At 33.5% G+C, this 11,393-nt stretch overlaps 1 protein-coding gene across 16 annotated transcripts; it reads left to right on the forward strand.

Annotated features, from left to right (window-relative positions):
• Nucleotides 1–1,347: 1,347 nt before the first annotated feature.
• On the forward strand, nt 1,348–7,735 carry LOC127813572 (pentatricopeptide repeat-containing protein At5g11310, mitochondrial). 16 transcript variants are annotated; one of them, XR_008026139.1, is made up of 5 exons: nt 1,348–1,889; nt 2,084–3,472; nt 6,353–6,547; nt 6,872–7,282; nt 7,436–7,703. XR_008026139.1 is itself a non-coding variant. In XM_052354600.1 (2 exons), exons 1-2 carry the CDS (start codon nt 1,391–1,393, stop codon nt 3,286–3,288), a joined length of 1,704 nt encoding a protein of 567 aa, XP_052210560.1. In that variant the 5' UTR covers nt 1,348–1,390; the 3' UTR covers nt 3,289–3,695. The 16 variants fall into 16 exon arrangements, 1 of the variants encoding a protein (XP_052210560.1); XR_008026145.1 differs by having other exon boundaries at nt 2,084–3,339; nt 6,353–7,282; nt 7,436–7,735; XR_008026135.1 differs by having other exon boundaries at nt 6,353–7,282; nt 7,436–7,713.
• The last annotated feature ends 3,658 nt before the right edge of the window (nt 7,736–11,393 follow it).

Raw genomic sequence — 11,393 nt, forward strand, 5'->3', positions numbered from 1 at the left:
TAATATAGGTTTCTTTCAAATATTTTTGATGACTAATGTGTCGACCTCTATTAGATTATAAGGAAACACATTATGTTTAATAGTTACTTGAATTTCTCTTTTCATTTGAATAAAAAGAAAAAAATAAAAAAGTAAGTTGATATGTTATTTCTAAGGTACATTTTGTTTTAGAAAAATGATGATGTAAAAAATGAACATTTGCACCTATTAGAGAGAAACATTTGCTTATGAATGATTTATTTTTTAATCGAGGATGAGTTGTAGGATAATTTTTTAGTCAAAATTAATGATAGTGAGTAAATTGATATAATTTTAATTTGAAGGGTTTATTTATTTGTTTTAATTAAGAAAATTAAATGACCACTTAATTCAATCTATTTTAAGAGAAAAAAATTATTTATTAAAATAATTATACTTTATTTGATCATTTCACTTAGGGGTGAGTAATATTTTAATTAAATTAAAATGATAATCGTATCGAACAAGTTGAAATTATCAATTTAGTTCAGTTCAAATAGTAGATTGATTTGGTTCGATTTTTAACTTTGACAATTTCAATTATTTTGATTCAATTTAATTTTTATATTAAAAAATAAATAAATAATCGAACTAATTGAGATGTAAACAACGATGCCATTTTTTTACTTTGTTGTTTCTTTGTTTTGTTTTTTTTTTTTCTATTTTTTGGTTTTTTAAAAGTTGGTTCAATTTTTTTTGATTTATCAGTTTGATAATTTATTCAATTGGTTCGATTTAGTTTTTGACTCAAGTTCAATCAATTTAATTTGAACTGTTTGATCAGTTCAATGATTGAATGATTCGAATGTTTATTTTTATTTTTATCATGATTTAAATAAAAAAATTAAAATATATAATAATCTTCTTATGAGTTAAAAGACGATGAGAAGGTGAGGTAAAGGTAAAGATAAAAGATAAAGCTAAAGATGAGAAAAATGTTTGTATGTGAGTTAGAAATGATAGAGAGAAGAGAGAAATTCAAAGGCAGCTTAAAGTCAAGGATGAATTAAATTGCACTTTTGAGTTAATGCCAAACGCCAAAGAAAAGGAGACAGAGACAGAGGAGGGAAAAGAGAGCGAAGGAGGAGAGAGAAATATAATAATAATAATAATTTAAATATAGACATTAAATAGTTTTTTTATAATTTTTAAATAAAAAAGATCAATTTTATTTTTAAAAGTATATAAATAATTTATTTATTTTCTCTTATTGGAGGATTAAATTTTTCCTTGAAAATAATTGAAAAAATGAGAGGAAAATCACCGAAAACCTCTATAAAAGCAGTTCAACTGCCGGTAACTGCGAATTTCATCTCTCTCTCTCTCTCTCTCTCTCTCTCTATATATATATATAGGTAGTACATATACATTTATGAACAGACTCTTCAATTTCCTCCGAATCACCAAAAACCCTAACCCTGGTTCTCGTCGGCAGGTTCCGGGCAACAGGTTCTTCTCCGACCAATCACTTTTATCCCAAAACCCTAACCCTAACCCTAAAACCCCCAATCTCGACTCCGGTGACTTCACTACCATTTCTGACCTCCTCGCGAACCCCAGCTTCCCATCTGGTCCGGTCCTACAAGCCGCTCTGGACCGGACCGGAATCGAACCGGACCCGTCTCTGCTACAGCGGATTTTCGACCATTCTGGCTCTTCTCCTAAGGCGCTGTTGAGTCTATTCTTTTGGGCTGAGAGGCGGCCCGGGTACCGATCTTCAGTGGCCATCTTCAATGCCATGGTCAAGGTCCTTGCTAGGGCTAGACAGTTCGAGCCTGCGCGGTGGCTGATACTTGATCGGCTTAAAAAGCCTATTGAGGGACCTGATTTGAGTACATTTGCCATTCTTATAAGGCGTTATGCTCGTGCAGGTATTCTTCTTTCCGCGACGAGTTGAAATTTAGTATTGCATATGTAACATTCTTAACTGCCATTCGAAATTTGGATTCGAGTATAAGACTGGTGCTTGCTTATTTAATAATAGAAGTGCTATTTTTAAATGCTATGTAATTTGGGCCAGATATGTTCTAAGATGCATAATTGACATTTTGTTTCGGTTCTGCAGGTATGTCCCTACCTGCAATCAAAACATTTGAATTTGCATGCAGTTTAGAGTTGATCAAGAATTCCAATTTGGAACTGAATTTGTTTGAGATCTTGTTGGACTCCTTCTGCAAGGAAGGACTTATTCGGGAAGCATCAGAATATTTCCATGCGAGAAGAGGAATGGACCCTTCCTGGGTCCCACCAATTCAAGTATTTAATATACTACTTAATGGGTGGTCTCAAGCAAGACAGATTGAACACATGGAAAGGCTTTGGGATGAGATGAAAAAAGAGAATCTGAAGCCTAATGTTGTGACATATAGTGCCCTTGTTGAAGGATATAGTCAGATGTGTCATGTTGAGGTGGCAATTGAATTGTTAGGTAGGATGAGGAGAGACGGACTTGAACCAAATGCAATCATATACAATCCCATAATTAATGCATTGGGGAAGGAAGGAAGGTTTAAGGAGGCATTGGGGATTATGGAACGGTTTTTGGTTTTGGAATCAGGTCCAACTATTACCACATACAATTCCCTAGTGAAAGGGTTTTGCAGGGCAGGTGATCTTGAAGGGGCTACCAAGATCCTTAAGATGATGATCAGCAGAGGTATAATGCCAACAGCCACAACTTATAATCACCTTTTCAGTTACTTATCAAAATTAGGGAAAGTTGAGGAGGGGCTGAACCTGTATACAAAGATGCTGGAATCTGGGTACTCCCCAGACCAGCTCACCTACCATCTTTTAATGAAGTTGCTTTGTAAGGAAGAGAGACTGGAGCAGGCAAAGCAAGTTCTGAAAGAAATGAAAGTGAGGGGATATGATTTGGGCCTGTGTGAATGCACTATGCTGATCCATTTGCTATGCAAGATGCATAGATTTGAAGAGGTTCTGGTAGAGTTTGAGGACATGATACAGAGGGGAATTCTTCCTGACTACATTACATGCCAAACAGTGATTGATGAACTAAAGAAACAAGGAATGAGAGAAATAGCCCGAAAACTGTACAATATGATATCTGCTGTACCTCACTTGGTGGAGCTGCCAAATGTATGTGTCAGAGATAAAGATGCATTTCATGCAAGGAGAACAGCTATAATGCAGAAAGCCAAAGCAATATCTGATACTTTAAAGGCATGCAAGGATTCACAAGGACTTGTTAAGCATAGAAATCAGTCAAAGAATGCTGTTATGGGACAGAGGATTCGTACCTGTAGATAGAATATATCAATAGAAGAGTTAACTCGTGCTGAAATTGTGGATTTTGAAAATGTAAGAGCCAAATCTTTATATTTAAGTGTTGGCAAAAGAATCTATTGTCATGCACATTATGCCATTGACCACCTGGATATTTTGCATAGAATGGGTCAGCACAAAACTCTGGGCCACAATGACTTGGACTGTTGTAAGTGTCATGTTCAGTTTACCAGTAACTGTCTTGGAGTTTTTGTTATGCAAAATGGTGCTATTTCCATTAATTATGTTGTTAGCATAGAATGTCAGTCATCCTTGGTGTGAGTACTTTGGAGGTGACTGCTTGTATACTTCTATTGATGTATGTTATGCCATGGACCACCTGGATATTTTACATAGAACATGGGTCAACACAAGGAAACTCTGAAACACAATGGCTTTGACTTCTGTAATTTTCATGCTCGTCTACCAGTATCCATGTTGGAGTTTTTATTATGCAACATGGTGTTATTTCCATTAATTATGTTATTATCATAGAATGTCAATCATCCTTGGTGTGACTACTTTGGAGGTGACTACTTTGCTTGGCTACTGCTATGGATGTGACCGACTGGCTGGCATTTTGAACCTTTGTTCGAAGCTGTAAATATAATCTATTTTTTTATGATATAGTTCCTTGACCCTTCATATATAATTCTTAACAGAAATAACGGTCACCAAGTTTGTGGTTTAGTGGCCTGATGACCTGTCTACCAAGCCTAGGGGCAGGGTCCAATCCCTTTAGCCTCACTTCACTAGAATTTTGAGGAAGTCTCTGGTTACTGATGGTGACTATATTCTGATTCAAACACCTAGCCAGTGTCTTAATGCGACAATCCATTTACTCAAGCCAGATTGGTGGCCCAGCAGGTTTCCTGTTGAATTGGTGTAATGTGCTGCTCTGTTCTGATTCTGATATGAATGACATTTTTAGTATTGCTGCTAGACCATTTTCTTGCTTTTGTCCTAATTAATGAAGTTGATTTGTCCTAATTTTCTTGCATTGGTGTAATATGCATAAAGGTAATTACAGAAGTTGATAAGTGCTTCTGATTATGTCAGCCAGTAGACTCATGTATGGAGGAGATGACACTCAGAAAGATGGTTCAGTCTCTGGAATACTGTCAAGATGCTGAACTAAGCTCTGGAAGAACTTGCTTTCACGTGTATCTTTTCATACGAGCATTTGTGTTATGTAATTATAATGTAAATTTATGATGATATTTTGAAGTCTTAATACTGAATACATGACATTCAAACAGTTGTGCTTTTGAAACTTTTATATAGAGAGAGGAGAGAAAGGAATTTTTGGGGAGGATCAGTATCTGTTTATTGAGGCACTTGCTATTGTTGAAGGGAGTCTTTTTTTCCAATTGCTTGCGGACTGGTATATTAAGAGCTATAGCTTATAAAAAAACGAGAATGTTTCCACTTCTTCAGACCACAGCCCTGGAATCTAATCAGTGAAATTAATGAATTATTTTTTCTTTCAAATATTTTTGTTGAATAATGCGGCTGTCATAAGCTATATGGCATGATCTCTGAATATTTAGACAATATGCATCAACTGAGCAATTACAGGCTTTCTGTAGTATTTGCCACTGTTTTCTTTAGAAATTGCTATTCTATTGTATCAAGAAAACATAGCCGGAAAGCAAAAGATATTTAATTTAGAACCTCTGTTTGCCCTATCACTTGAAAGGCATTTATATAGAATCAAGCATTCAGTTATATTTTACTTTAAAGAAAATATTGTTATTTATCAAAAAAATGACAGTGTGGTATATTCTTTTTCTCAATAAACAATTTCAAGCTGAGGTTTGTGTGTGTTTGGTGTGTTCATTGTGGAATAAAATAATTCAAATGTGCATAAGAAGTTATTTATGCTTTTATCAGTCCTACTAAACTATTTTTTTTTAATCATATCTTGGGATTGCTAATATGTACATAGAGAAATCTTTGGGTGCCAGAGCATGCACGTGCTGTTTGATGGGTTGCTTGTACAATGTACGTGCAGAGATTGTGGGTTTAGGGTTTAGGAGGTAGTTTTTCCTTTCCTCTAATGAATTGTGTGGTTCTTGTAGTTCAGATGTAATGGCTAGGGACGAGAAATTGACTCAGTGGTGGCATTTGTGGGTCTGCTTAACTATCACTGTTGATCGATTATTGAGGGGACAAGTTGGCAGAGTGACTATTTGGAGCAGGATTCTTTCGTCTTTTAACATTCTTTGATTCTCTATGTAACCCAGGGGGGCTAATATTCCTTGAAAAGCCTTGTAGAGGAGGGCTCTCTCAATGTGGCCTTTTTCATTGGGACTACATAGGTCCATTCTCAGTTCTGATGATCTGATAAAGTGGAAGATTGTAGTTCTGAATTGGTTATTCACATGCAAGGAAAATGGGGAATCAATTAGCCCAGAGGGATAAAGTTTATTCTTTTTCTTTTTTTAGTGTATAGTTTGTTTTGCTGGTCTTAGTGTTTGATCTTTTTGTACTATCATGGTCAGGGTTGCCCACAGCATTTGTTAGAGCTCTGCACAGGCTACCACTCTTTGTTTTTAGTGGATATTTGGCGTGATTGAATGGAAGGGCTTTTGAAGGGGTAGAAAGTTTGATTCTTTGATGAAGGGAACCATTCTCATTTTTTTATTTCTACGATTGAAACAAGGGGTCCTTTTTTACTTAACACACAATCAAAATTATGGCTTGGATACTAAGAGATTTAAAACATGTCTCTGATTAATGAATTACTAGTTGGGGGAATCTAGGAACAGTTTTTATGAAACTGATGTTCACCTGGACCTGATAGTTCTAGTGTTAATAAAATTATCCTGGTAGGATAGTCATTTGGGAATGATGTGCTCCTTGCCAGTGTTATTTTGAAGAGCCTTGCTTCTAAGGTCTTGATAACCATAATTCCATATATAAAAAGATATCCCTGATTTGCTGGTAGAAGTATGCGTATGGAATTTAGGTATTAAATATATTCTTTATCAATTTGTTTGTTTTTCCTTCTTTCTTCTCACTTTCTCTTTTCGTTGCTTACTTGCAGGTCATATAAACAAGAGAATTGGAATATTGTGGTTGCCTGATAACTTTTATCAGGAATCTGTGACAAAGTCTGCAGATGAGTCCCAAAGCTGGTCGGGCCATTTATATGAGAGCTGCTTCAGCCCAAATTTTGTGAATGCTGCAGAGAGGGCCAACCTGGGTGTTCTTAGCGTATGAGACTCCCCCCTTTGTGAGGGTTGGGGGAGGGTTATATTTGATCGCAGTCTAACCTTACTTTTTTTTTTTCCTAAGAAGCTGTTTTCACAGGTTGAACCTGTAACTTTCTAGTCACAAAAAAAACAACTTTAACATTGCTAATGAGGCTCGCCCTCATATTTTAACTTAACTCATTTCTCATCAGGCACTTCTCTTATCATTATGAATACAGCTGCTTCACCTGCATAGAAGATTTAGATGCTGATTTCAAAATTGTCCATCCTTTCATCAATAGTTGAATTGTTAGAAGTCTTGTAAATTGTTTACAGCTGATATGTCTGTGTTTGTATGTGTGCTAAAATAGATCATCAACCTTCACAAAGCTTGCACGCAATGATTGGTTTCTTGTCCGTTCTTCTGTCTTTGGACCTTTTTCTTACGACTGAACTCTTATGCAATGGTAGAAGATCTTTGGAGTCAACGTCCAACAATCATCAGCAAATTTATCCAATGAGTTAACTTTTCTTGCTGTCATGGAACGCAGGTTCCAGAAGGATGTGATAAGCATGCTTTCATATAGCTAACCATGATCAACAAAGAACCATTAGGTCTATTGAGATTCTGTTCAGAGAACTCAAAGTTTTGTCAAAATTCAAGTTGTACTGTCAGTTATTGGATTGAGGCACACTCTCCTTTGTTTTGCTGAAATATTGAGGCAGATTTGTAGGACCTTGGGGTAATATGATCCTTTGTTAACCATACACATGTCAATGAGGTGGGTATGATAGTTTCAGGACTGCTGTAGAACAGTGTCAATGGTTTTTAGAAGTTGAAATTCCGTTTGTTTCATCTTGGAATGATTTGTACTTTTCATGTTTTGGAGCAGTTTGTCTTTGAATTCACCAACATTTCTTTCTCATCTTTACAGTGCTCTGCGAAGAGGTAAACAGCTCCTGATCTGAGGTAGTCTCCTGCCTATTACGTTATCATGTTTTTGCATGTCTTGCTTGCGTCAGAAAATTTCTGAACACTGTGTGATGGACATGTTCTTGCATTTCTACTGTTTCATTTCATTTAATAGAATTTATTATTAGCTTGTCTCTCTTTCTTTTTTTTTTTCCATTTGATGATGGCCCTTCAGTTTCTGAACATTGTACGTATTAAAGAAGACAACTTTTCAAGAACAATCCTGCAGTGATCGCATACAAGTAACTTTCAACTTTCAGATGCCTTATATTTCCTTAGGAGGCAATTGGTAATACCTTTTTGAAGGCAGCCCTTGGTGCCAAGTCCTGTATTCCACATAGAATTTGTCTTTAAGCACCACTATGCATTTGAGAAAAGAAAAGAAAAGAAAAGAAAAAATAGCCTAAATCTTTAGGCTGTAAAATCAACTAAGCCTGGACTTGTCTTTGACCGGCCTAAACTTGTTTGAGATTAATTTGTGATTTAAACAAGCTAAACTTTTGATACACTTTGAATATTTTGAACTAGATTAAAGTTTAATTCAATGTAAGCTTATATGTAATGCAGGTACATATATAAAGAATCAAAAATTGCCTGAGCCTGCACCACTGTCAGATTAGCTTGGATTATCTTACTTGAGATGACTTCAAAAAATACATTATTTAGAGCTTTAACAATTCTGAAGTTTTGAGTGTTATGAAGAACTTCAAAAGATTAAAACTAAAAACTCATAAAAGAAAATTAAATATGAGTGAAATAACGTAGAAAAACGCTTTTAGTATATGAGATTTCTCGTTTTACGATCCTTTTTATGTATAATTTTACTTTTATTTTACAAAAAATTATTTTCACAACTCAAAAATAGAGATTTATAAAGGAACAATCTCATCAGCTACAACTAAAACTAGTAAAATATTAATGAAAAAGGAACATAAGAAAAAAGCCTACAAAATCAAAACTGGAAGCTTCCTCATGACATTTTTTATTATGATAGCTATGTGAGGATGAATTTATATTTGCATGCATGTAATTATTTGATACAGAACAGGTCATGTGCTGAAAGGGGAATATTATGGTGTAGGTCAATGAGGAGGAAATTTCTTAGGTTAGAGATCCTTTGCCAAAACCTAACTAGGGTCCACATGATGTTCACAGGAGAGATCTGGGAGGAGCAATTATGTGCTCTTGATGTCCACTGTTACTTGATTTTGAGAATCATTATTAGTGGGGCTCCATTGTCACATTCAAACCCATTCTATCACCTCCCTGATTTTTAAAGGCAAGATATAGCCTTTCTGTAAAGGTTCATGCATGTGCCTTTGTATTGCTCACAACTAATATTACATGAATAGGAATTTCATGGGGAAAATATAATTAGATTGATATATTTTGTTTTATTGTAGAATTACTTATAACTGTAACACATGTTTCTGAGGATATATTATTTTTAATAACAAAAGCAAGACTCTCATTTTAACTCGCAAAATAAAAAATCTCATACAATAGGCTGGATTTTAGTGATGAAAAGCATTTTTGAAATGATGTTGAAAAGGATTCCCATTTCCTATCTAGTGAGATGCTTGATGTAAACTAGTTTTTCTGTTTTCATTAGTTAAAAAGACAATTTGGAATCTGATGGTCTTAATCAGATGACTGGAACAAAATCATTGGGAATTGTTTATAAAAATATTCAAGTGTGTGGGTCTGGTGAAGATGGATAAGACATGCATAGGGCATGGTATGCAGCTTATAATACAAAGATATAACATAAACAACTAAATCCATTTGAGATCTTTGTAGATTTGTTGACAATAATTCCAGCTGATCATTTGTTGCTTCTTTCCTCTCACAACTCAGGATTCATTTATTTGTTTATTTTTGGTTTTATATAAGATCCAGTCAGACATTCTCTTGCTTCCTCATTTCTCCTATTCTTTCTGCTATGTATTGTCCACTTGTTAGTGAAAAAGGAGGTTTCATTTAGGTCATTGGGTCAATTTTAAGGTATTTTACACTGTATCTTAAAGTAATTAATACATTTAAATACTATATGAACTCACACACACACATATATATATATATATAAGTGAAAATATCTCCTTTATAAGTGACTTTAAGTGGTTCTTATGGCAAATGTTGAAAATAAAAAGGAATATAATATGGAGCAGTGATGATGTTTGAAAATGATTGCAGGGTTAGGGTTTAGAGAAGGGATAATATTTAAAAATGATAGAGTAGTGATGATACTTTGAAATGATTGCAGGGGCTGTGTGGACTGTGGATGCAGTCAACATATGCACTCAATTGATGTGGCTTATGAATGCTTAGCATAATGAAATGGAATCATATATTTCATTTGTGGCACCCATTCATTATTTATTCATCTTTATACTCAATTTGATGTAATCAAAGTTAAGATCTGTGAAAATAATTAAAATAATTTAAATCTGAAAAGAAGACTTCAACAAAAGAGAAAAAAAAAAATTAAAAAGAATCTGGCTAGAGGCTTTGAGGATGATATGAATGTGGAGAAATAATATTTAAAAAAAATAAGAAATAAAAATGTGAATAAATGTGTAAATAAAAAAAAATTATAAATATAATTTTTAATATAGAAAATTATATTATTTAATTTAAAAATAAATATAAATTTCATAATATATTTAAATAAATTTTGAATTAAAGACAAAAAAAAATTTGTCTCTAACTAGGTAATATTTTTTCTGGGACGAAAATACGTTTTTAAATAGTAAACGTGTTTTAAATATTATAAAATAGTTTAGAAATATTTTTAAAAGTACAAAAATAATTATTATTCTTCGATGTTTTGAAAATAAAAATATTTTAAAAATATTAAAACAACGTTCTCAATCGGTTATATTATTATTATTATTTTATTGTCTTAAAATTTTGATTTTGTCACGTGGATGAAATTAAATTAATTATTAATTTGGTTCCAACAAATAAAATGACTAGTATTAAGGTATCATACTGAATTATATTGTTTTAAAAATAAAAAATAAAGTGACTAGTATTGAGGTATGCCGAATTAAGCTAAATTATAATATTTTTGTTAAAAAATGTATTTATTAATTTATTATAGTGAGACGTGATGTTATTGTTATGTGATACCGACAAATTTAATATCTCATCTAGTGCAATATTTACATTTATAGGGTTAGCTTATCATAATTTACTAATATTCTTCCGGTCTAAAAATGTCAATTACTTAAAAATGTGTACTCAGAGAGAGAATGAGAATCTATGAGGTGAAATTCCACCCCCACTATCCACTGCGGATACCAACGAAAACCCACACTACACGTGTCCCCCTCTTTTCCCTCCCCCACCGCTAAGCGAGAATTTAGAATACTTTCATTCATACTTATATGCTTTTGACATGTCACTGCAACCCAGTGCATATTTCTCCGCCCCCTCCACCTTTATAATAATTATCTCCTTTTCCACCCCAATTTTTTGATTAAATCACCCTTTTCCGTTTTTATTTTCATCTCTTGCAAATATGCCCCTGACCAACGTACTAAAATGTATTGTCCAAGTTGTGATATTGTTTTTGAAACGCCTTTGTTTTTGTTAATAATAAGATAGAAATTGTATGGAATAAAACTATCATAGATGGTAATATTAATATATTTTAAATTAGTGTAACACATTGAAAGTTTTCCAAAGCAAAATTACCCAAAGCTCTCCTTGAGATATGCTGCTCAAGTACATATACTTTGACATATGATAACATAGGTAAATGAATAGGCATTCAATAATACTCTTAATATAAGTTTTATTTTGACTAAATTTATATTTTTAATTTTGTACTTTCACATTTTTTTGTGTGATTATTCAAATTTTTTATTATTTCAATTATGCATTTGAATTGTATTTTTGAGTCAATTTAATCCTTG

Source organism: Diospyros lotus, chromosome 11 (genome assembly GCF_014633365.1).
Source record: "Diospyros lotus cultivar Yz01 chromosome 11, ASM1463336v1, whole genome shotgun sequence".
Classification (NCBI taxonomy): domain Eukaryota; kingdom Viridiplantae; phylum Streptophyta; class Magnoliopsida; order Ericales; family Ebenaceae; genus Diospyros; species Diospyros lotus.

What these genes read in the sequence shown, in the direction of transcription:
- LOC127813572 (XM_052354600.1), top strand. Translation starts at nt 1,391, where the DNA reads ATGAACAGACTCTTCAATTTCCTCCGAATCACCAAAAACCCTAACCCT. An exon ending in AAGGCGTTATGCTCGTGCAG is followed by an intron (nt 1,890 to 2,083) that starts GTATTCTTCTTT and finishes TCGGTTCTGCAG; the next exon opens with GTATGTCCCTACCTGCAATC.